Source organism: Apiospora marii (genome assembly GCF_038362585.1).
Source record: "Apiospora marii strain CBS 49790 chromosome Unknown utg000005l_segment0_segment0, whole genome shotgun sequence".
NCBI classification, from domain to species: Eukaryota; Fungi; Ascomycota; class Sordariomycetes; order Amphisphaeriales; family Apiosporaceae; genus Apiospora; species Apiospora marii.
Genome location: NW_027117377.1, coordinates 2,174,836 through 2,188,971, shown reverse-complemented (window position 1 = coordinate 2,188,971; position 14,136 = coordinate 2,174,836). Strand labels below are relative to the sequence as shown.

General features: G+C 54.9%; 5 protein-coding genes across 5 annotated transcripts; 3 read left to right on the top strand and 2 right to left on the bottom strand.

The window, feature by feature from the left end:
* Positions 1-412: 412 nt before the first annotated feature.
* PG985_008604 (uncharacterized protein) lies at positions 413-2,407 on the top strand (the record flags this gene model as incomplete). Its single annotated transcript, XM_066828372.1, has 1 exon — positions 413-2,407. One exon carries the CDS (start codon positions 413-415, stop codon positions 2,405-2,407), a length of 1,995 nt encoding a protein of 664 aa, XP_066683284.1.
* A 389-nt stretch (positions 2,408-2,796) lies between these two features.
* PG985_008603 (uncharacterized protein) lies at positions 2,797-5,396 on the bottom strand (the record flags this gene model as incomplete). Its single annotated transcript, XM_066828371.1, has 6 exons — positions 5,224-5,396; positions 5,132-5,155; positions 5,024-5,075; positions 4,945-4,959; positions 2,976-4,880; positions 2,797-2,914 (listed from the first exon to the last, which is right to left on the bottom strand). Exons 1-6 carry the CDS (start codon positions 5,336-5,338, stop codon positions 2,797-2,799), a joined length of 2,229 nt encoding a protein of 742 aa, XP_066683283.1. The 5' UTR covers positions 5,339-5,396.
* Positions 5,397-7,193: 1,797 nt separating this feature from the next.
* PG985_008602 (uncharacterized protein) lies at positions 7,194-9,852 on the top strand (the record flags this gene model as incomplete). The annotated part of the gene is made up of 3 exons (XM_066828370.1): positions 7,194-7,611; positions 7,668-9,536; positions 9,593-9,852. The coding sequence occupies 3 exons, from the start codon at positions 7,194-7,196 to the stop codon at positions 9,850-9,852; spliced, it is 2,547 nt and encodes an 848-aa protein (XP_066683282.1).
* A 2,221-nt stretch (positions 9,853-12,073) lies between these two features.
* PG985_008601 (uncharacterized protein) lies at positions 12,074-12,585 on the top strand (the record flags this gene model as incomplete). The annotated part of the gene is made up of 3 exons (XM_066828369.1): positions 12,074-12,076; positions 12,147-12,352; positions 12,423-12,585. 3 exons carry the CDS (start codon positions 12,074-12,076, stop codon positions 12,583-12,585), a joined length of 372 nt encoding a protein of 123 aa, XP_066683281.1.
* Positions 12,586-12,884: 299 nt separating this feature from the next.
* On the bottom strand, positions 12,885-13,797 carry PG985_008600 (uncharacterized protein; the record flags this gene model as incomplete). Its single annotated transcript, XM_066828368.1, has 2 exons — positions 12,885-13,660; positions 13,731-13,797. The coding sequence occupies 2 exons, from the start codon at positions 13,795-13,797 to the stop codon at positions 12,885-12,887; spliced, it is 843 nt and encodes a 280-aa protein (XP_066683280.1).
* Positions 13,798-14,136: the final 339 nt, after the last annotated feature.

Here is a 14,136-nt window from a genome sequence, read left to right as displayed (position 1 = left end):
TCAACCCCGCCTGCCCGCTCATTTGGAGCTGTTAAGTGGCTTCGCATGTAAACCATGCATCATCATCATTACCGATAAAGACATTTATCGCCATCGGAACCAGAACTCCTCGGCCCAACAATATGTTTTGAAAAGATGTCTTTCTGTAAATGTACAACACGCATCTCTGTAGCGACCATTTAATAGAATTGATTCGCCTTACTTTGGCCCAAAGCATCAGTTCGATATACGCTTTCATGCACGCTGAGAGTGTAACACCCTTCAGATACTATACCTACAACATTACCTAGGTAACAAGCAAGCTTTCGACCTCCTAGACATATACTTCCATATGCTCTTCCCTCGATCCGCTCTTACGTGCCGCCAAACCATTCGAACGCTACCCCGGCTCCCTCGTCTACGATCTGCTTTCATGTCTACCACCCAGTCGTCGCAGGCCGACGGCGGCGGCGGCCGCCCGGCGACAGGCACAACCGCCTCGTCTATCAACGACATCCCAAAGACTTGGACCTTCACTTCCAAGCTCCCGGCCGACTCGATCTTTCCGACCCCCGCCGACTCCCACAAGACGCCGCGCGACCAGATCGGCCCGCGCCAGGTCCGCGATGCCCTCTTCACCTGGGTGCGCCCGCAACCCGTCGAGAAGCCCGAGCTCCTCGCCGTCTCGCCCGCCGCCCTCCGCGACCTCGGCATCGACCCGGCGACCGTGCGCGACCCCGAGAGAGGTGGCGACGACTTCCTGAACACCGTCGCGGGCAACAAGATACAAGGCTGGGACGCCGAGAACAGCAAGACGGCCGACGCCGAAGGGCGCGGCTACCCCTGGGCGCAGTGCTATGGCGGGTTCCAGTTCGGGTCCTGGGCAGGTCAGCTGGGCGACGGCCGGGCCATCAGCCTCTTCGAGACGACCCCTCCTTCTTCCGACAACGGCTCCTCCCAGCCGCCCACTCGCTACGAGCTGCAGCTCAAGGGCGCCGGCCTGACGCCCTACAGCCGTTTCGCGGACGGCAAGGCGGTGCTACGCAGTAGCATCCGCGAGTTCGTCGTCAGCGAGGCGCTCAACGCCCTGGGCATACCCAGCACGCGCGCCCTGAGTCTGACGCTGCTACCTGACACCCGGGTGCGCCGCGAGACGGTCGAGCCGGGCGCCATCGTATGCCGCTTCGCGCAGAGCTGGCTGCGCCTCGGCAACTTCGACATCCTGCGGGCGCGAGGCGACCGGAAGCTGATCCGGCAGCTAGCCACCTACGTCGCCGAAGACGCCTTCGGTCCCCGCCAGGGGTGGGAATCGCTCCCCGCGCGCCTAGAGGATCCGGACAAGCCCGCCGACTCGCCCGAGCCCGCGCGCGGCGTCGGCAAGGACGAAGTGCAGGGCCCCGCCGAGGGCGTCGAGAACCGATTCACGCGGCTGTACCGCGAGATCGTGCGGCGCAACGCCCTGACGGTGGCCAAGTGGCAGGCATATGGCTTCATGAACGGGGTGCTCAACACGGACAACACGTCAGTGCTCGGCCTGTCCATCGACTTCGGCCCCTTTGCCTTCCTCGACAACTTCGACCCGTCCTACACGCCCAACCACGACGACCACATGCTGCGCTACTCGTACCGCAACCAGCCGACCATCATCTGGTGGAACCTTGTGCGGCTGGGCGAGGCCCTGGGCGAGCTCCTGGGCGCGGGAGCCAAAGTGGACGACCCGACCTTCGTCGAGGACGGCGTCCAGGAGGCCGACACGGACGAGATCGTCAAGCGCGCCGAGAAGCTCATCATGCAGGCCGGCGAGGAGTACCGCGCCGTCTTCCTGGCCGAGTACAAGCGCGTCATGACGTCGCGCCTGGGTCTCAAGACCTCCCAGGAGACCGACTTCGAGCAGCTCTTCTCGGAGCTGCTGGACACCATGGAGTCGCTCGAGCTCGACTTCAACCACTTCTTCCGCCGCCTCAGCTCCCTGAAGGTGGCGCACCTCGACACCCAGGAGGCGCGCGAGGTGAAGGCGGGCATCTTCTTCCACAAGGAGGGTCTCGCCGGCGTCGCCGGCGCCAACGAGGAGGACGGCCGGAAGCGCATCGGCGAGTGGCTGGGCAAGTGGCGGGCCCGAATCGTCGAGGACTGGGGCAGCGAAGAAGCGGCCGACGACGGAGAGCGCAGGACGCAGATGCAGGGCGTCAACCCCAACTTCGTCCCGCGCGGCTGGATCCTCGACGAGATCATCCGCCGCGTCGAGAAGGACGGCGAGCGCGAGGTGCTGGACCGCGTCATGCAATTGGCCCTCCACCCGTTCGAGGACTCCTGGGCCGGCCGGACGCTGGATGGTGTAGATTACGTGGGCAACAAGGAGGAGGAAACGCGCTGGGTCGGTGATGTGCCGCGGGCCGAGAGGGCAATGCAATGCAGTTGTAGCTCCTAAGAAGCGTGCTTGATGAGTCGGTCTTTAGCGATTAGGTTGCTCAAGAGTCTAGGTGCGAATAGCAAGGACATACCTCAAAAGAACTATGATTTGAAGATCTATGTTATTGTGGACTATAACAAACACGACCTTAAGCGACAAAAGCAGGTTAGAACCTATCACCAGAGCAGCAGCAACATGTCAGTGTCACGGTCAAGAAAACGCAGATGGTTTGTTCTGGATACTTTATGTACTTTCTCTACGACTCCTCGATTCCGCGGTATATGTACAAGTACAATGCGTCTTAAGCATCCAGGTAACAAAAGAAACACGCAGGGCCTGACCAGCCTCACAAAGTGCAATTAATGATCACTTTTATCCTCATCTCTCTCTAAATACAACGTCTTCATTTACGCGCCGTACATGACCTGGCCCATGGGCCTATCCTCTGTCATGCCGGATGCCATCAGGTTGTTGTCGGGGTTTCCGGTGGCCTTGGCAACCGAGCATCGCGCCATCGTCGGGGAGCTGTCCATATGGGTTAGTCTTAAGTCTATACATGTAGGTTAACTTGGGGAGGAGTCCTTACCTTCTAGAGATAACATCGGTGAAGTAGAAATCGTCGATAACCTTCTTCAGGGGCTCGCCAGTTGACTTGGCACCCTTGTTCTGGTCTACTAATTGGACCCTGCTGAGCTGCTGAAGAGCAGGCACCTCAACAACGTCATAGGCGCCAAGAGCCGGGCTGATCTCGACCATTCTGTCACGCAGCTGAGCGACGTCGTCGTAGGGCAAGGGAGCACCCAGGAACTCGCTGGCAGCACGGATGATCTTCCAATCGGTACGGGCGGCACCGGGCAAGGAGGTGGCAGCACGGGTCATCTGAACACGGCCCTCGGTGTTGACATATGTGCCAGCCTTTTCGGTGTAGGCGGCAGCGGGAAGGACAACATCGGCAATCTGTGCACCGCGGTCACCATGGTGGCCCTGGTAAACGATGAAGGCGTCCTTAGGAATGTCCGCGTCGTTGAACTCATCGGCACCAAGAAGCCAAACCATCTTGGGCTTGGTCTCGGCGACAGCCTCAGAGGGAGGGACGAAGCCAACCTCGAAAGCACCAGCTCTCGAGGCCTCACGCTGGAGGACGTTGTAACCATTGTGCTCAGAAGTCAAGAAAGTCTCGGCGTTCTTGTCGACGAAACCACCGATGAGCTCGTAGAAGGCCTTGGCATCGGCGTGGTCAGTCACACCAGAGCCAACAATAATCATGGGCTTCTTAGCAGACTGAAGCTTCTTGCCGAACGGTCCGGCCAGAGCCTTCTTGAGGGCGGCGTAGTCAGTACCGAGATGCTCGAACTCGAAAGTCGAGTCCCAGGTCTCGCCAATCACACCAATCTCAAGATCAGACCTCAACCACTGCTTACGGATGCGGGCGTTCAGTACAGCAGCTTCGTGTCGCGGGTTGGTACCGACAATGAGCATGCAATCGGTATCTTCGATACCCCAGATGGTGGAGTTGAAGAGATAGTTGGCGCGAACGTCGATACCGTGAGGAACAGGGCCCTTGCCGGCGGGAATGTCGACCGTAAGGTTCTCGGAGCCCAGCTTGTTGGCGAGATCCTTCATGGCAACCATAGACTCAACCTCGGTCAGAGCACCGGCAATGGCCTTGAATTCATCACCCTTGGGTTGCAATTGGCGGTGGGCAGCAGAGATCTCCATCAAAGCTTGCTCCCAAGAAGCAGGCTCGAACTTGCCCTCTCGTCGTACCAAAGGCATGGTCAGACGCTGTGTCTTGAGACCGTCGCAGGCAAAGCGGGTCTTGTCGTTGATCCATTCCTCGTTTACGTCGTCATTCAGGCGGGGGAGAACACGCATAACCTCGAGGCCTCGAGAATCGACGCGGATGTTGGAACCAAGGCCGTCCAGAACGTCGATAGATTCGGTCTTCTTCAGCTCCCAAGGTCGAGCCCGGAAAGCATAGGGCTTTGATGTGAGGGCACCGACGGGGCAGAGGTCGATCACGTTGCCGGACAGTTCGGAGTCGAGGTTTTGCTCAAGGTAGGTACCGATCTGGATGTCGTTTCCACGGCCGGTGGAGCCCATTTCCGGAGCACCGGCAATGTCGTTGGAGAATCGAATACATCGTGTGCAGTGGATACACCGGTTCATCGAAGTCTTGATAAGGGGACCGATGTTCTTGTCCTCCACGGCACGCTTGCCGCCGATCTCGTGGAATCGCCCTCGGTCGGCACCGTATCGCATCGACTGATCCTGAAGATCGCATTCACCACCCTGGTCGCAGACGGGGCAGTCGAGGGGGTGGTTCGCCAGCAGGAACTCCATAACACCCTCGCGTGCCTTGTGCGTCAGCGGGGAGTTGGTCTTGACGACCATACCCGGCTGGACAGGCCAAGCGCATGATGCCACAGGCTTAGGTGCTCTTTCGACTTCGACCAGGCACATGCGGCAGTTACCAGCAATCATCAACTTCCTATCCATTTTGTCAGCATCGGGAGTCGCGGCGGATTATCGGGAGGGACGTAGTCGGATCGTACTCATGATAGCAGTATCTACACATTGTCAGCATTTTTGTATACCATGTTTTCGATTTCCGGAAACGGGAATGGGACGAACCTGGGAACGGTGGCTCCGGCCTTCTCGCAAGCCTGGATCAAAGCAGAACCGGCTACCATCAAATCAGTATATACGATCGTGTCAGAACCTCCGAGGTGCTTGTCCTACCTTCAATTGATACCTTCTTGCCATCTAGAAGCCAATCTGTCAGCCAATTCGTTTTTTCAGGGACGGTACGCATCATTGAGGAAGTCACTCACCAATCGTGAGCTCTACCTCGGCCGGTCGTTGAGCTGTCGCAGAAAAAGCTCGCGAGGCATTGGCGGCATGCCTGCTGGTCCGCCAAGCCGAACGAGCTAGAGATCGTCGCAGCATCGTATCGTCCCGACGGAATTGGGAGATATGGATGGGGGTGAGGATGCAGGACGGGGTGGTGGTGGGCGGCGGTTGAGGCCTTGTGATGTCGTCTTCTCGAGAAAGTCTGCCGGGTCTTTTGGTGCTGCTTCAATTGTCGGGACTCCCAGTGGCCAATGCTAACCAGCGGGTGACATTCATTATTCGGAGTCCCCCTGATTGGTTGGAGAGCTTCAAGGTGGGTCGCATATTGCACCTGTATTTCTTAGAGCTCAACTGCTACGGCCACAGTCGATGAGTAATCAACGCTTGCATTCTTCCAGGCGTAGATGGGGCTTATCTGATCTTCATCATCCATCGGTATGTGATGCAAAGGCAGCATACGAGTTGCATTCCATTCCATCCATGCTCTGTCTGTATCCCATCTGTGTATGCCAAGAAGGAGCCGCCTCTGGGCTTTCTGTTCAATCATCTAGGTAGGTACTAAATGTAAAGCTCTGTATTTTGGTGCAAGATTTGTGCGAATTGGAATAAGCAAACACCCATCCATTGAATGCCGGTATATTATAGATTTGCGTGTCCATTTAGTTCCTGTAGATATTGTCGATAGTTACACGCTTTTGTGTTTGATTTACAAGTCTACGATTTGCTTGGTGCAGGCTGATGAGATGCAAGCTCGGTTTCAAGTCAGTGCAGGATGCCCCGGGCTTTTCGGTTCATGTTGGCTTCAATTGTAGAACGCACGGTCCATCAGAGCACGTCGACCCCAGTGCTGGCTTGCAGCGAATTACTACGGATAAGCTGGACGGTGGGCCAAGTATCAATGCTCAGATGAGGGAGAGAGTTTTAAAATACTGTTCGCCTGATGTTTTCCCCATAGTTGTGGTTCTTGCTGTCAACAAGTATACTCTGCGTCATCCAAGATCCTGCGCGCAGTATATTGAGGTGCTGAACGCATGTGAAATGAACGAACGGGCACCCTGCTTGTGGCCAGGGGTAATCAGTAAGCCTGGGAGGAAAAGCTTGGGGTAGGTAGGTAAGGCTCCAAGGCATCAACAGCCCCCTCGCTTCTGATTGGCTTTGTGTTCTCCAGGCGCTGGGCGGGAAGTGACACCAGAGCCGAGACGGGCCAGGGCCATTGGGGGAGCTTTGGCTCACTGTTCGTCCCCTGCAGTCGCAGGCGAAAAAAAGACAGACAAGACAGCTCATCACTCAATGCTGGGCTGGCACTGGTTATAGCAAGGCAACGCAACGTAGCTGCAACGACTAGAAACAAATCCCATCGTCCAACCGCCGCAACATTTTCATTTTGTGTCATCCAATTTGATAGAGATCGCCCCCTTTTACACCACCAGGTTGGATGATGTTGTAGTTATTTTCGTTTCGCCGTCAATCCTTCCATCCATTCTATTTCGCCCCGAGGCTTTCTCATTTAAACTAATTGGGTTGAATGAGTAACGACCTACGATTTATTTACGACGCCCGACCCTTTCCGTCCCCCGTTCTGCTCGTGCCCCCAACGATCGGCAACGACGTAGCTTTGCCCGAACCGCGACCGACTGTCAGGGTTCTTCGCGTTGTCACATTCTGCCGCTGCTGAGTCTGCATTGCATCAAACAAACCTCTACAGCACATTTGGAGTCATTGTTACTCATCGATACTCTGCTGCCGTCCAGCCCCATCGAACCGCAATCGCGTGCTTTGACCCGTGGCCCGCTCGGAACGACCTTTCTATTTTTCGAACAACTATAGCGCATGTCGAACGCATGCAATATATCGGCTCCGCGGCGTACACGATAGACCCCAGCACGCTGAAATACGTCTCTTAAGAATCCTCGCCGCCGCACACCGGCGCTAAGGGGGAGGTCATTGCAGCATGAGCTGGCAGCAGGTGCCCGGCATGGGCGCCGGCAACGGAGGAAACAATATGGGCGGACAGGACATGGGTGGGCAGGGGCCGAACGGCATGCATCAGCCGCATGCGACGGAGTATACCCTGCAAGGTGTCATGCGCTTCCTGCAAACAGAATGGCATCGGCACGAGCGCGATAGGAACGCTTGGGAGATCGAGCGGCAAGAGATGAAGGGACGCATAGCGGCTTTGGAAGGCTCTGCGCGCAGAGCTGACGCAACCCAAAAGGCACTGAAACGCTACGTCGGGATTCTCGAAAAGAAAGTCAAGGAACAATCTGCGCAGTTAAAGGCGGCAGGCTCGACGACAACCGAGGGCGAACACGCTGTCAAACAGCCCCCTAAGATCGATCGCGCCTCTCTGATAGCTGAGAAGTTGAACCGTACGTATCGCCTTGACGCCCTGCGTGGCACTTCGGTTGTACTAACGCAATCCTAGCATCTGACGAGAAACCCAAAGAAACAATACCCGGCTTTGAGGGTATGATGGGCGAGCGAGCCCAGGAGGACGAGGAACGCGACCACCTGCGAGCCTTCCTGGACCAGTGCCAGGCGGAGTTCACATACCTGATGATCACCCCAGCCAACCCAATGCCGCCTCGAGAATCGCCACCTTTACCAATCATGGAGGACCTACGCGAGGGAGAATATGGGATGCCCGCGGGCCTGCATCAGATGGACGTTGCATTCCAGAATTTGCGCTTGAATGCCCAGAACCAAAATCAAGTCAAAGAGCAGGGCCAGAGGTCCCAGCCGAATATGAATCACCATGCGCCGCCGATGCAACAGGCACCTAATCCAGCCTTCCCTGGGCCTGCGAAACCTGCCCAAGATTTGCATTCTGCGCCCATGGTACGGTCTGGGGAGAATGCCTCGAACTTATACCCGAACGAATGGCCAGCTCCTGTCGGTGTAGCTGTCACCAGTCGCGAGGAAGCGATGCCAAAGCAAAACCACGTAAACGAATACCCTCGTCAGGCGCCGGTCGAAGAAACTGTGGAGAAGCGAAATTCGAACGATGCGGACGGTTGGGACTTCAGCGAAGGCTCATTCCCCGAAACCACGTCTTCACAGCCTCCTCAAACCCTCTCCTCGACTCACCGCCCTGATCAAGATGTCTTCCCTGCTGCCGATAACTTGCCAAAGTCTCCTAATAAGGGGCCTACTTCACACCGGAGGAAAACGTCGTTGTCGCGCAGAAAGAGCTCTGAGCATGAGCTTTCTTTGACCTCCTTGTCGCAGAAGCCCGAGAGCGGGAATTTCAAACTACGTTATGGACTCCGCGGCCACCTTAATACTGTACGAACTGTAATCTTCTCTGGTGGCGGTAGTCCCGGCGAGCCCGAAATCTGTACCGCAGGTGACGATGGTCTGGTCAAACGCTTCCACATACCTCGTGAAAGCTCGACACATATGAACGCGGCAGCCTCGGATCTCGACGTTACGGCAGACTTCACCCACCGAGGGCACGCAGGGGCCGTACTGTGCCTGACTTCCTGGTCACAATCACCAAACTTCTCGACTGGTGGACGCGCTCAAGGCGATGGGTGGATCTTCTCGGGTGGACAAGATGCATCTATCCGAGTCTGGGAACGCGGGAGGGTTGACCCGAAGGCAACCCTAGATGGCCACAAGGATGCTGTTTGGGCTATTTGCGTTTTGCCCACGACCCTCGGCGGAGTCTTTGGACAGACCAATGCCCACGGTACCCCGGATCGTATCCTGCTCGTGTCTGGTGCGGCCGATGGTGTGGTAAAGGTATGGGCCGTCAGCGCGCCTCCCCAGCTGACATCACCACAGCCAGCACCTACGGGTCGCCGCGCGGGTGGCAGTGGACGTGTCCGGGGTAACTCGATGAGTTCTGGCTCCCAATTCCCCAGTTCGCCGCAACCCAGTATGACAACAACCACACCTTTCCACTCGACTCTGATTCACGACATATCTCGTTCGAACGGGTCCAAGGCCAGTCCTACTTGCATTACCCCGCTCTCGGGCAACGGTGAGGCCTTTGTCGTGTCGTACTCAGACGCAGCTATCATCATCTACGACACGCGGACCGGTGAAGAGATTGGTAACATGGCGAGCCTTGAGACCTACGACGGAACAATCGCAACAAGCGTCAACTCGATCGTGGCCACGACAGCCGGGCTCGATCAAAACTCCAGCAACGGACTTGGTGATGAAGATAACCAATCTACAGGGGGCGCAGGTCCCACCGGTGGGGTTGGCGGATCGGGCAGTGGCATAGAAGGCGTGATCATCAGCGGCCACGAAGACCGTTTCATCCGGTTCTTCGATGCCAACAGTGGTATGTTAACACAAGCCCTAACCGTCCCATAAATCGATATACTAACAGTCAAGCAGGTCAATGCACGTACAACATGCTGGCACATCCCGCCTCTATCTCGTCCCTGTCCCTGTCGCCCGACGGCAGAGAACTCGTCTCCGCCGGCCACGATGCGAGTCTACGATTCTGGAGTCTGGAGAAGCGCAGCTGCACTCAGGAAATCACCAACCACCGCATCATGCGAGGGGACGGAGTCTGCGACGTGGTTTGGAGTAATGATGGCAGATGGGTAGTGAGCTGCGGCGGCGACGGCTCGGTCCGAGTCTTTGCCCGATGAAAGAGATGAAAGATCTTTTGATGTGCTGGCCCTACTTTGCGTTTGCATTCTAGCATATGGAGAGTCTCATAGAGAAAGAGCAAGCATTGGTTCGAAACGCGAAATATTCTTGATGATATAGTTTTACTGATACTTGTATTCGAGTCGAGGACAGAGGAAAGGGGCGGTGGATGATCCTGTCATCGAGACTCGTGTATAAAACGTAAGGGGTCCCTCTGGCCCCTGTGTGAGAAATAATGAAAAGAGGGGTTTATTGGTTTAATGCTCGGCAAGCTTTGCCCACTGTAGAATTATGTTCTTATCTGTTGTACGAGATGATCTTAGAAGATGAGAGACTGAATTCCGTTCCAGCTACGTTCAACTTGGCTTCTACTTAGCAGTCCCAGTGATCTCGCCAGCACCACTTCGGCAATATAAGATGCTGATGAGGTACCGTGTTCTTGAACTGGATCCCAAAGTTCTTCTCCTAGGGAGGAGGTCCGTCGCTGAGTTTTAGGCACTTCCGAAACACGCCTTCTGGCCACCCAACAATCATTGCTGCACGTGCTACCTCTCATTCCAGTCTAGGGCGCCTTTGATCCATAGAATGCTCGTGAAAAGCGGTCACCCATTATCGCTTACTGGTCGTCCGTTGCCTTGGGATAAGCTCGAAGCCATTGTTCTCTCGTGAAACCCTTCCATGGGTCATCATGAAACGAGTGATTCTACCGTTTAGTTCTTCAGTATGCGAGGTAGTAGTTCTGTTTGGGGGGGACTTGCCATCCAAAGCCATGCCCACGGCCGGTTGAAGGGAGTAGTGATCCAATCGTTTATGGACCAGCAGCAGCTGTTCTGGCAATTTGGTTCCTTTTCCAAGTTAGCACTATGAGCTAATACAATTTCTGGAAGTTTCATTCAATTTTCTTACGGGCAGGAATGGCGTACACCACCACATCGTCTCCCTTGAAGCGCCAAGACAGTATCGACTGCTGGTAGCGCGAATTGGGGCGCATCGATGCGCCATTAGGAGCTGAAGGGCGGCGTCAATTTGGTACCGTACAACAAGCCTGAAGATAATTATGACAATTGACCTCTATAAGCGGACGGATCGGTGGCCTTGGGCTTGACTTGGCCGTTGGTGGTAAAAATATCGTAGATTCCCCGGTTCGGGGTCCAGGGACGAAGCTTGATGTGAGGGTCGTTGTTAATCCTAAATAGCTCCTTGGGGAACTTTCTGTAGACGGCTATCAGGCTTGTTGCTAACACCATATTGACCACTCAAGGAACTTGAGTCTGACGGTAGTGGCTGCTTGTTATGGTATATTCCTGTTTGCGTTTATTAGTTGACAGACCGGCAATGAGTTGAAACTAGAAAGGTCATTATAGGAATCCAGCCATAATCTCCGGATCAAATATTCCATGCTGCATCATTGTGGCCTGAACTTTCTCGACAAGTATCTCAGATAAGATATCAAGATACGTATGATATTCACAGTGCCTCGTCCAAGAGGGCAGCAGACACTGTCACTGGGGACAGAGTCGTTCTGTTTGGGGTTACGACCGGAATACAATGATTCACAGAACGGTAATGGGGCAATCAACGGGCCTCTCCTTGCATTTCTGCTATATATCATGATGATTGTATAGTACACCGATGATACGGACGGACTATAGATGGGACTCATATCGTGCTACACCATACAAACACTTTTTAAAGAGTCACATCCCCCCTTCGTAATTGATACACTTATTCCATGCATGTGAACGTCCACTATAAATTGCTTCAACTCCATGTATAGTAATACATATTAATGACCCTAACAATCTATAATCGGTGTTTCGTACCTCATTATGAAATAAGAATTATAGGCTCGAAGGTGCTCTGCTTGTGACACGAATGTGATGTCAAAGTAGCAGACGAAGCACCTCAATCAACTTTTACAATGCATAGTAAGGAGCCCCCAGCGTGCTGAAATTCTCAACAAGTCTGAACAATCAATAACCACAGTAATATGACAATAATGAAAAGAAATATTTGGGTGGAGCCGACTGATTGTACTTCTATTGATGCGGAATCTGGCGTCTAAAATCTGGGAGAGCTTCGACATACGCAAACCACATATCTCATCAGTGGTGTCTGGCTCAACGGAAATTCATCCGAACAACTTTGGACTTAGTATATCTGAGACTCAACTACAGAAACCCACTCATACAAAGAGAAGCTGACAACCAGTTGCTCAAGATGGTAAGTCACGTAAACCCCCTAGCGTTTTGGGCTACGGTGAGATGGCCGTCCTCTGACAAAGTATTACCAGAGACGAAACAAAAACAAGGATACGGCCGCTGCAGAGCCTTGGACCAGCGGCGACCTCGCGCATCGTCCCCAGCGGCTATGGGCTATGCGCAGAAGAGCTCTGGCGATGGCGCGTCCTATATTCGACCAGAGCAGCGCATCGTTTCTCGGACAACATGACCAAGATCGCCTTTGGGAGGAAGTCCAGCAATGTATTCGGGACGTAACGTAAGTATTCCGCATTTCTGCGTAATGAATGTCGGTAAACAAAGCCTCTAACTACTTTAATGTTTAATAGTAACCATCACCTTGACAATAGCGCCCCGGGCACGCTATTCCCTTACCATACGATGGTCACCCGCGCTGTCGAGACAGTCCTGTCCGATAACCTCGAACTGCTCCAGTTTGACATGGAAGATGGTGATGAGGCCGATGACTCGCTGCCCAAGGAGCTGATGTGAATAGCTACGATAATGGCTACCCAAGCGGCCTTTGACCGAAGATGGGAATGTCTCGTCACATTTGATACGGGGACAAAACTCTGGGTATAGGCGCAAAGAAAATTGCGGACTAATCCGTAGTTAAATGACAATAGTAATCTCACGACAATAGGGACTCTCGATACCCTAATAGCCTAACATGCTGCCCAAATAGTGACATTTGATAATGTGTATTCGTGCTTGAAATTTCAAAATTACAACCCTAAATTACGGATAACGCCTAATTTGTTTTCCTTTTTTTTTTAATCCAGAACAGCCTCTCAGTTGCCAGTCTTTGCCTTAGACCCCATAGGCTTCGTCATCTGCTCCAGCGCCGTCTCCTCCGCATACTTATTAGTCCCCTTGACGTAGTCAGCCAGATAGCCCGGCACCGGGTCGACCCGATTGTACGGGCTGGGCGTGGGCCCGCCGAGCGTGGTGTGGACGGGCACGACGCCCGTCCAGACGCGCCCCAGCAGGGCCTCGTCCCCGGCGTCGGCCTTCTCGTCGCTGGGGAAGCCGCTGCGGATCTTGCCGCTGCCGGCGGCGATCTTGACCTTGAGGACGCTGGTGCTCTGCATCTCGGCGCCGGTGGGCGGCACGCGGGTGTTGCGCCAGCGGTCCCGCGCCACGCTGTTGGTGATGAGCTCCAGCGCCCACAGCTTCTCGGCCGCGTCCGTCACGGGCGTGGCGTACCCGAACAGCGTCGCGGACCGGTAGTTGTAGCTGTGCGAGAAGGGCGTCAGGGACAGGACGAGCCCGTCGACGTGGCTGGCCGCGACGGTGACGGGCAGACCGACCGGCTCGGCGGCAGCAGCGTCTGGAGGAGCTTCAGCATCGTCCTTCTTGCGGGAAAGGTTCATGATGCGCGAGGAGACGTAGCCGTGCAGGTAGAGTTCCAGGACGTCGCCCGTGTCGGCGCTGGGCCGGTCGAACGAGCCCATCTGCCCGATCATGGGCAGCGTCTGCGGGAAGGGCGTGTCTGGGACTGTGAAGGAGACATTGACGAGCAGGCTGGTGTTGATGATCTGGTGGATCTGCTCAAGCGAGTAGGTGGCTAATGTGTGCGGTCAGTACCAAATGTGCAGCCCCGAATGGGAGTACTGGAGGTGTTGATGATCGCCTACCTCTGCTGTCGTACCGACGGACCGTGCTGAAGGGTTGCTTCGGGTACTCTAAGTCTTGGACGGGCATCTTGCTCCTATGTCTAGAACAGAGTCGTGTCTTTGCTGCTTGAAACTACTCTAGGTGTGTCTCGAATCTTGCTCGGCTAAAGCACCGATTCTTTTGTTCATGTGATAGAGGCGCAGGATGTCTTGGGGGATTTTCACAAGGAACGAGTTTGTCTCGATACTTTCCAGGAACGAGACGAAAGAAACCCGATTTATAGCTGGCCCAGGCAACTCCTTTCAGTGGAGGTTCGCTTCCGGCCTCTGAGTCAAAGTGAGGTTGAGCTGCTCCGTTCCGAGGCGGGTGGATGAGATAGTCGGGTCACCAATCGAGGCCCGTTGATTGGGCTAGCACGCCGCTAAC